The sequence below is a fragment of the Garra rufa genome, chromosome 25 (genome assembly GCF_049309525.1).
Source record: "Garra rufa chromosome 25, GarRuf1.0, whole genome shotgun sequence".
Taxonomy (NCBI): Eukaryota; Metazoa; Chordata; class Actinopteri; order Cypriniformes; family Cyprinidae; genus Garra; species Garra rufa.
The window spans coordinates 32,327,964-32,338,234 of NC_133385.1; the positions used below are offsets into that span (position 1 = coordinate 32,327,964).

Here is a 10,271-nt window from a genome sequence, read left to right on the forward strand (position 1 = left end):
ACGCTGAGTTAGAATTAATGAGGGCAGTCCAAAGCTACTCAAAGCACGCTCTACCTGTGGGACTGTCCGTACCGGAGGACGACGCAAACACGGAAGGCAAGAATTCTGTTTGACAACAAAGGACGACTGATGATCAAAAGTAAAAACACAACTAAAGACGACGACAAAAGAAGAAACTGGCAAGTAATGTGGGTTTGGAACAACATGAGGCTGAGTAAATAATGACATTTTTGGTAGAACTTCTCCTTGAAGTTGGATGGTTGATCAGCCGTTGATGTTGATTTTACAAGCAGCTCTGAAATGTCAGCTGTCAAACTGCTGTGTTTCTCATTACCTTTCTGCTGAAGAGCCAGCTGCCTCTTGGTCTCAATGTCCTGCAGGGTGGCTGCCAGGTTGCGTGGGAGACTCCCGGTGCTGTTGGCTACCATCAGAGGACTCTGGGTAAACAAAACAAACAATTATTTCCACCAGCATATTTAACAATAAGGAGGGGGCTAAATTAAAACATGAAATGGTGCAGGAGAGTCTGATAACTACACTATTTACACTGGCAGGGGTGTAACAGAGAGAATTTAACAGAAAGTCAGTCCAGTATTTACCCTGGCAGGAGTGTTGCGTCCCAGCGTAGCCGTAGTGTATGTGGGGGACAGACCGGGATTGATTTTTGGTCTTGAAATCGACGATTGGCTGGTGTCACTGTCCAGTCGAGAGCGGTACACCTGCAGGACACAAAATTTCATTGTGAGTCAAAGTTTTCATGTTACTAATGTGAAATCGTGAACACAGCATCTGTTAGATTTAAAGAGATAGTTCACCCAAAAATGAAAATTCTGTGAAAGACTGACATGGAAGAGAAGACATTTTTGAATGTTGAAGGTCGTTATTTTTGTTTTCTTTGTGCACTAAAGCGGTTTAACCACTGATGTCACATGGACTATTTTAACGGTGTCCTTACTACCTTTCTGGGCCTTTAATGTGTCAGTTGTGTTGCTTTGTAAGCAGGGTCAGAAAGCTTTCGGGGTTTCATCAAAAACAGCTTAATTTGTGTTCCAAGACGAACTAAGGTCTTACGAGTTGTAATGACATGAGGGTGAGTAATTAATGACAGAATTTTCATTTTTGGGTGAACTGTCTCTGTAAAGTTGTACTTCAACGCAAAATTCTTTTTTTTTTTTTTTTTACTCAATACAAGTCTGAATGTAAGCATTAGAGATTTTCAGTGAGGAAAGTCATAATATGGTTTAAGTATGACTTTTAGCACACAAATTAAACTACTGTTTTAAATAAATTAAGTGTACATGAGTGAACTACACTACCAGTCAAAAGTTTTTGAACGGTATGATTTTTTATGTTTTTTAAAGACGTCTCTTCTGCTCACCACACCTGCATTTATTTGATCCAAAGTACAGCAAAAACAGTACCATTTTGAAATACTTTTAGAATTTAAAATAACTGTTTTGTATTTGAATATATTTTAAAATATAATTAATTCCTGTTATTGCAAAGCTGAATTTTTATTACTTATTTATCATTACTCCAGTCACATGATCCTTCAGAAATCATTCTAATATTCTGATTTGCTGCTCAAAAACATTTTTATTATTATGTTGAAAACAGCTTAGTTTTTTCAGGTTTCTTTGATGAATATAAAGTTAAGAAGAACAGCATTTATCTGAAACAGAAATCTTTGGAACATTATTAATGTCTTTATCATCACTTTTGATCAATTTAAAGCATACAGTACTTGCTAAATAAAGTATTAACTTCCATAATTTCTATAGAAAATACTCACTCTAAGCTTTTTATTTCAGATAAATGCTGATCTTTGGATATTTCAATTCATCAAAGAATCCGGAGTAAATGTATTTAACTGTTTTATATGAATAATGACAATAATAAAACTGCTTCTTGAACAGCAAATCAGCATATTAGAATGATTTCTTAAGGATAATGTGACACTGAAAACTGAAGTAATGATGCTAAAAATTAACTTTCATCACAGAAATAAATTACATTTTAAAATATGTTCAAATAGAAAGCAGTTATTTTAAAAAGTAAAAATATTTCACAGTATTACAGCTTTTGCTGTATTTAAGATCAAATAAATGCAGGCTTGATGAGGAGTAAAGGCTACTATAAAACACATTAAAAATATTACTTCAAAAATGTTTGACTAGTAGTGTACACTTTTAACATTTGTTTGTAATTAAATCAACATCGTTAAAATGTTAATCAGGATACGCTGCTTTATAATGAATGATTATTGCCGCGTTCCAGGCAACCCGTAACCCATGTTTTCCCAACCTTCTACCAGTGAAAGTGCACTGGAACGGCAGTCAAACCCATGACTTCCCACTCATGAACTCGTACTAGATCGATGTACTCCCAGTTACGAGTTCTGACGTAACATAGCCCGCGAAACATCAATGCCAGCCCTAATGGGTGCGGTGTTTATGCAAGTAGTACACGGTGGAAAAATAGAGCTTAGGACAATATAACGTTGCAATCAAATTAATAATAATATAAAAATAATAACAATTCATAAATGTGCCCAGACAGTTTGGAAATGTGCCCAGGCAGTTTGGCGTGACTTGCCTGGAACGCTACAAAGTCGTGAGTTGTGGTTTGAAGTGGTGATTTACCAGTTAAAAAACCTGCCTGGAACGCAGCATAAGATTTCATAAATCTTGGTAAAGTGATAAAAATTAATGCCTTGTCTCTTGATTTTAATGTAAGACAATATACGACAATTTCTGTTGATACTACTGTTCAAAACTTTGCCATAAGTAGGGCTTTTTAACTAATTATTTTAATTGTGAAAAATGCATTAATTTGATCAAAATTGACAGTCATGACATTTATAATGTTAAACATTTCTTTTTCAAATCAACATTGCTCTTTTTAACTTTCTATTCATCAAAGAATCTTGAAAAAAAAATGTGCTATGGTTTCACGTGAATATTAAACAGCAAATCTGTTTTAAATATATATATATATATAAGAAGAAATGTTTCTTTAGCAGCAAATCAACATATTAGAATGATTTCTGAAGAATCACGTGACACGGAAGACTGGAGTAATGATGCTAAAAATTCAGCTTTGTCATTTTAGGTATAGGGCTGTTCGATTCCGAAATTTTTGGAATCGATTCCGATTCTGATTCCTGGTTCTGGAATCGATTGGATTCGATTCCAGAATCGATTCCTCACTGTTGTTTCCGATTCTTTTTTCGATTCTTGTTTTTAAGCTCGGATGAAGCTAATTTCGCAATGAATGCAGGATGTAAAGGTCGTAGAAAGTTGCCTTCTCACACTAAGAAAGCTTCATTTGTAAAAAATTACGATTTTTATGTAGCTCTGACTGATTTTAAATTGTAATTTTGTTTGCATTGCCCATGAAATTAGTCATAACCCACAGCTCAGCAGTGGACATGCATTTATTGCATGAATAAAACAAGACATGACCTTTCTAAAATGACAAAATTAGCAAACACTGAAACAAAATAAACAGAACTTTAACAACAACATATAGAGAGCTTGTGGCGTAGCTGTCAGTCAGATGCGCTCTCGGCCACTGATATCATGCGCTCTCTGCGTTTTCTTTCATTTGCTGATATAGGGTTAAAAATAGCATTTATTTAAGATGTAAATAATATCAAGACCCTCGATCACATCATGATCTATTCTGTCGTGCAGCCCTCAAAATTGTGGACAACCTGAGCCAGTTCCCCGTAAAAAAAAAACTTTGGAATCGTTTTTTTGAACTGGTTCATTTAAATAATCTATCCAAACGATTTTTTTCGTGGAAACGAATCAGACTTATAATAACTATTAGCGAGCAAGAGGCAAACTGCATGCATCATTAAACTCAGACGAGTTTAGAAATGACTCGTTTTCATTGATGACCGAGATATGTAGCCTTATGGATGCAGCCTTCTGTTTAAGAGGCACCTATTTATAAGTTTTGCTGAACTGAAAATGGCTCTGAATGAGGAGTCGATTCCCCTTAAAGGGATCGATTCCAAACGTTGGAATCGACTCTCGATTCCCAATGCCTCGGAATCGATTCTTTTTGGAATCAATTCCCAGCCCTAATTTTAGGAATAAATTACATTTTGAAATATATATATTTCTACAAAACAGCTATTTAAAGTTGTTATATTTCACAATATTACAGTTACTGTGTTTTTAATTAAATAAATGCAGCCTTGATGAGCATAAAGGACTTCAAAAACATTAAAAATCTTACCGACCACAAAGCTTTGAACAGCTGTACATAAAGTTTAACACACTTGAGTTCACAATCCATTAACAAACATGCATAAACAGTAAAAAGTTGCTTTGTATAAAGGAACATTTTACTCAAAATGTTCAATTCTGCCATCATTTACTCTCATATCTTTCAAGACGTGACTGAAGTTTTTTTTCCTCATGAAGCATGAAAGGAGTTCAGAATGTCCAAGCTGCTAAAAGTGAATGGTGACCACGTCTGTCAAGCAAGATTTTTAAATCAATTAATTCAGGCTGTTTCTCATACATGTACATTCCATGTATTTTTTTGGTCTTTTTAAAAGCTTAATAACCTCTGGTCCCCAGAAATAGAAAACAGCATCTTGGACATTCTGTTCAACTTCTACTTTGTGTCGCGTTTAAAGGGATAGCTCACCTAAAAATTAAAATCCAGTCATTAATTACTCACCCTCATGTCGTTCCAAACCTGTAAGACCTTTGTTCATCTTCAGAACACAAGTTAAGATATTTTTGATGAAATCAGAGAGCTTTCTGACAGCAAAGCAACTGACACATTCAAGGCCCAGAAAGGTAGTAAGGACATTGTTAAAATAGTCCATGTGGCATCAGTGGTTCAACAGTTACAAGAATACTTTTTGTGCGCAAAGAAAACAAAAAGAACAACTTTATTCAACAAATTCTTCTCTTCCATGTCAGTCTTCGGTGTGTGTTCAGGAGAGTCTGGGCCTTTCACATGGTAGTTAAACCCTGTCTAAATGCAGGGTCAGAAAACTCTTGGACTTCATCAAAAATATCTTAATTCGTTTCCAAAGATGAACAAAGGTCTTACAGCTTAGGAACGATGTGAGGATCATTAATGACAGAATTTTCATTTTTGGGTGAACTAACCGTTAAAGAAACACAAACACAGCTTTGGAATAACATGAGGATTAGTAATAGAGAGTTTTCACTGCAATATTTTTTAACATCAGTACAACAATAGAAGATAGCTGCAAACCTTGAAAAAAAAAAAAAACTCACACACTCACACAAAACACCCACAAAAACAACCTTACTTAAACACATCAATATTAAAGAGGCCTATGAAGATGAAGTGTGAAAATGTGGAAGAGCAGAGGAGGGTGAAACAGAGCTGAGCTTCTGGCTGTTACCTGCGCAGGCTTGCGTGATGAGAAAGCTTTAGCCGGGAGGGGAGGAGGAGGACAGAGATGGTTTGCATCTCCAGCTGCCATTACCTCCTGGTACCAGCGCTCTAAATCTAGAGCGGGCATCTGAGGCCTGCCCCAGTCCGACTGACGCTTAACACACGCAGCACATCCCATAAGCACAGACAGCACGAGCGGGAGAGAGAGAGGTGGAAAGGTGGAATGCCAGAGAGAGAAAGAGAAGAGTGTTAATGAGCAACTGAAAGATTCCTTCAATGACTCAGTGACACAGGTTGTTGGCGATACCCTGGAATCAAATGAGTGAGAACACAGAGGAGAAGGAGAGACACACCTCGAAGGAGAGAGAGAGGGAGGAGCCGTGAGGGGAGGGGAGGCAGGAGAAGGCGGAGTCTGCGAGAGAAGACTGAAGTAATTGGATGGGTGAGGTAGGGGAAGACTCCACCTTCGGCATCCCATAGATGTGGCTTAATTGGCCGACGGTCACATACTCCTGACATCCAGGAGGGACACGCGGACACAGGCAGAAGGAAAAACAGGAAGTAGCAGAGCAGGAAAGAGAAGGTTTGAAGTTAGCAACTAGAGCACATAATTAGGTATTACAAAGCTTTTCGGTTCCATTTACTCTATGCGTAAACATCAGCTCTTGTACTGTGTCCTAACCAGATGCAAGTTTATCTGTCTGCATTGAAAGTGAAAACCAATCAGAACTTATTTGATGTTTGATATACAGTTAAGCGAATGAGATTGTGACCCAATGAGATTTCTTGATGGGTAGGGCTGACTGAATGAAGAAATGCAGCTGGTTAGGACAAAAACTCACGTGTATACTGGGTCATTCTATAAAACGGGTGCCATTTTTGTTTTTGTTTTTTTATTTAGGCTTTTTTTTTTTATCTATTTAAAAGTCCTTATAAAAAAAAGTAAACGTATCAAAATAATAGCTAGAATTCTCGAATTATTTACATGCATATAAATTTTGTTACCTTCATGGCTGCCATGGCTGACTGTAAAACTGTGACCATTACAACGAATATTTGTTCATAACTATCAAAAAAAAAAAAACACACACACACACACATATATATATATATATATATATATATATATATATATATATATATATATATATATATATATATTGTGGCGGGAGTCCCGAGGAACAATCAGCGTCGCCCTGGCAACTCATCAGGAACACCTGCAACTGCTCAACACGGACCAATCGATCACGGCGAGATCTCCTTTATAAACGAGCCCCAAAGGACAGAAGGGTGAGAAGCTTCTCCAAAGAGCTAAAACGCTTACCGTCTCTCTCTATCGTTCCTTTCACAGACTCGCCGTGACGATTGGGCCGCACCCAGCCTGGACCGCTTTCACTCGGGGTGACCGCACGTTCCTGCACTCACCCCTCACTGGCCACAGTCACCAAAGAGCACGAAGGGACAGAGGATTCACGAGACACCGAGCACCGAAGACGCCACATCGCCCTTTCCCCGTATTATCTCCTTCACTTCTGCACTATTGTCAATAAACGCACCCTCCGGGGCTCACCTAAACCTCTTGTTCTGTCGTGCTATTCCCCGCCCGGCCACAAGGTGGTGGAGAATGCGGGCAACGTGACGGGCCTGGGAAGCCGACGAACAAGACACTCTTTGTTTACACCGCCATCTTGCCTCGTCTCTCACTTCCGGTTTTTTCTGTTTTTCAGGCGCGCTCCTCCCCGGCAGAATGGAGGACATTGTGAAACAGCTGGCAGAGGTTAGCGTCCGCCAGCAACAGTGTTTTGAGCTTTTGACCGAACAACACGGCCAAATTCAAGGTTATTTAGCAGAACTACGACTACCAGCCGCTCAACATATTCCCCTACCTGATCCCCGCGTCACTGCTGCTCGGCTTTTACCCAAGCTAACCGCAGATGATGATATTGAGGCTTACCTCAAAATGTTTGAGTCAGTCGCTCGTACAGAGGGCTGGGCTAGAGGTACTTGGGCTGCGTTACTGGCACCGTTGCTTTCGGGGGAAGCTCAGCGTGCTTACTTTTCATTACCTGCGTCTTCTCAAAGTAATTATAATGAACTGAAAAGAGAAATTTTAGGCCGCTTAGGGCTATCAGCGACCACTGCCGCCCAGCGCTTCCATGAGTGGGAATTCAAAGCGCGGTTGCCAGTACGCACCCAAGCCGCCGATCTGATGCGGTTAGCCGAACACTGGCTGCTAGAGGACTCGCCATCCCCCTCCCAAGTCGCCGAGCGGGTAGTGGTTGACCGGATGCTGAGAGCGCTCCCGCGCTCGATGAGGCAGGCTGCCGGCATGCGGGGCCCAAAGTCCATCGCAGAGCTCGTCGAGGCGGTCGAACTGGCGGACGCAGCCTATCATCGGGAGGCCGGGGAGCGAGCGCCGCCTTTTCCCCGGAGGGTGCCCCAGGAGCGACGGCCGCCAGAGGGCATCCCACGACCAGTGCGCAGACCGTCCAGCCCCCGCGACGAACCGATGCCCACGGACCCACCGTCTCCGCCTGTGAAGCCTTGGATGGCGGGCTGTGTGGTTCACCGCAGGACCCCCCGTGGAGCCCCGATGACCACGGTGAAAATTCAAGGCCGCTCCTGTCAAGCTTTACTGGACTCAGGAAGTGCCGTGTCCCTAGCAAGGCCCGGCACGCTGGAACCCCGGCCTAGTCCCAAAGCTGTAATGCCCATTACTTGTGTCCACGGAGATACCCGCCAGGTATTTACTAATCTTCTCACCTTCCACAAAGGTCGTAAAGCCTGGACTCTGGAAGTTGGCGTCCTCAAGGACCTACCTGTGCCGCTGCTACTGGGACGGGACTGGCCGGGGTTGGAGGCCGCCCTAGCCGAAACCACACAGCCCGCCCGTCCACGCCGACGCCTACGTCGCCAGCCGTCGCGGGGGTCTGAGAGCCCACACAGCCTGCTGACAACCGACAGTGGGAGAGAGGGTGAGTCCCCCGCCCGTGATACTAACCTTTTCCATAATGTTTTCCAGCAGGTTACGGGTGGGGGAGACTTTGGAAGAGCCCAGAAGGAAGACGACAGGCTGAAACACTGCTGGCGGCAAGTACGCGTCCTTGAAGGCCAGGACGTCCTTCCGGCCCCTCACCCTCTCCCACACTTCGTCGTGCAAAACGGTCTGCTGTACTGTGTCGCGGAGCGGCGGGGGGAGGTAAAACGTCTTCTCGTTGTCCCCAAGGAGAAAACGGAGACAGTCCTGGAGCTGGCGCATGCTCACCCCATGGCTGGACACCTGGGCGCCCAGAATACCGTGCAACGTATCCGTGATAGATTCCACTGGCCGGGACTCGAAGCAGAGGTCAAGAGGTTCTGCCAGGCCTGCCCAGCATGCCAACGGACATCCCCACGGAAACCTCCCCCCAGCCCACTCATCCCTTTACCCATCATTGGGGTGCCCTTTGAGCGGATCGGGATGGACATCGTAGGGCCGTTGCCGAGGTCTGGCCGGGGCCACGAGCACATCCTCGTCATTGTAGACTACGCCACCCGGTATCCAGAGGCCGTTCCGCTACGCCAAGCCAACGCGAAATCCATCGCCCGGGAACTGTTCCTGCTGTGTAGCCGGGTGGGGCTACCGTCGGAGATACTGACCGACCAGGGAACGCCCTTCATGTCCCGGCTAATGGCTGACCTCTGCCGGCTGCTGAAGGTACGACAAATCCGCACATCAGTCTACCACCCTCAGACCGACGGGCTCGTCGAGAGGTTCAATCAGACCCTGAAGCAGATGTTGCGGAAGGTAGCTGCTGAGGACAAGAAAGATTGGGACCTCCTCCTCCCCTATGTGCTGTTCGGAGTCCGAGAAGTTCCCCAGGCATCCACGGGGTTCACCCCATTTGAGCTCCTCTTTGGACGACAACCCCGCGGCCTCCTCGACGTGGCCCGAGAGGCCTGGGAGCAGCAGCCGGCAGTCTACCGGACCGTCGTTGAGCATGTGCAAGATATGAGGAGTAAAATCGACCGCGTCATGCCATTAGTCCGGGAACATCTGGTGAAGTCCCAGCAAGCCCAGCAACGTCTGTACAACCGGGCGGCCCAACCGCGGGAGTTCCACCCAGGTGACAAGGTGATGGTCTTGGTCCCCAACGTAGCCTGCAAGTTCCTGGCACAGTGGCAAGGACCCTATACAGTGGAGGAACGAGTCGGCCCGGTGAACTACAGGGTAAGACAGCCCGGCCGAAGGCAGGCTGTACAACTATATCATGTCAATTTGCTGAAGAAATGGGTCGGGGACCGAGACCAAGTGGCCGCCCTAGCCGTCCAAGAGCCCGCGGTTGTGGACGCCAACCCTAACCTCTCGGCCGCCCAGAAGACGGAGCTGCGGCACCTGGTCGGTCAGTTCCAAGACGTCTTCTCCGACACCCCCGGCCAGACTAACGTCCTCTCCCATGACATCCACACTCCTCCAGGCGTCGTCGTCCGGCAACGGCCCTATCGAGTCCCAGAGGCCCGCCGGCAGGCTATAGAGCAGGAGGTCCAAAAAATGCTCAAACTGGGGGTAATTGAGCCATCCCGGAGCCCTTGGTCCAGCCCGATCGTCCTCGTCCCGAAGCCAGACGGCACCCTGCGCTTCTGTAATGACTACCGGCGCCTCAATGAAGTCTCTGCCTTCGACAGCTACCCCATGCCCCGAGTGGACGAACTCCTAGAGCGCCTGGGAAGGGCCCGGTATATCACAACACTCGACCTGACAAAGGGCTATTGGCAAGTCCCCCTTTCTTCCGAAGCCCGACCAAAAACAGCCTTCTCCACTCCGTCTGGCCACTGGCAATACCGGACCCTTCCCTTCGGCTTGCACGGGGCACCCGCAACATTTCAACGCCTCATGG

At 44.7% G+C, this 10,271-nt stretch overlaps 2 protein-coding genes across 2 annotated transcripts in view; one reads left to right on the plus strand and one right to left on the minus strand.

Annotated features, from left to right (window-relative positions):
* The window catches only part of LOC141301445 (pleckstrin homology-like domain family B member 1), a 29,429-nt gene extending 22,991 nt beyond the window's left edge, over nt 1–6,438 (minus strand). The window contains exons 1-5 of the mRNA XM_073831671.1: nt 6,400–6,438; nt 5,748–5,906; nt 5,402–5,548; nt 600–719; nt 335–437 (exon numbers count right to left, since the gene is read on the minus strand). Coding sequence (XP_073687772.1) covers nt 335–437; nt 600–719; nt 5,402–5,548; nt 5,748–5,906; nt 6,400–6,438 — 568 coding nt within the window. The remainder of the gene's footprint in view (nt 1–334; nt 438–599; nt 720–5,401; nt 5,549–5,747; nt 5,907–6,399) is intronic.
* A 126-nt stretch (nt 6,439–6,564) lies between these two features.
* The window catches only part of LOC141302148 (uncharacterized), a 5,059-nt gene continuing 1,352 nt past the window's right edge, over nt 6,565–10,271 (plus strand). The window contains exons 1-2 of the mRNA XM_073832339.1: nt 6,565–6,908; nt 7,122–10,271. The exon at nt 7,122–10,271 is cut by the window's right edge and continues 1,352 nt beyond it. Of these exons, the coding sequence (XP_073688440.1) occupies nt 7,142–10,271 (3,130 nt within the window). The 5' untranslated portion in view covers nt 6,565–6,908; nt 7,122–7,141. The remainder of the gene's footprint in view (nt 6,909–7,121) is intronic.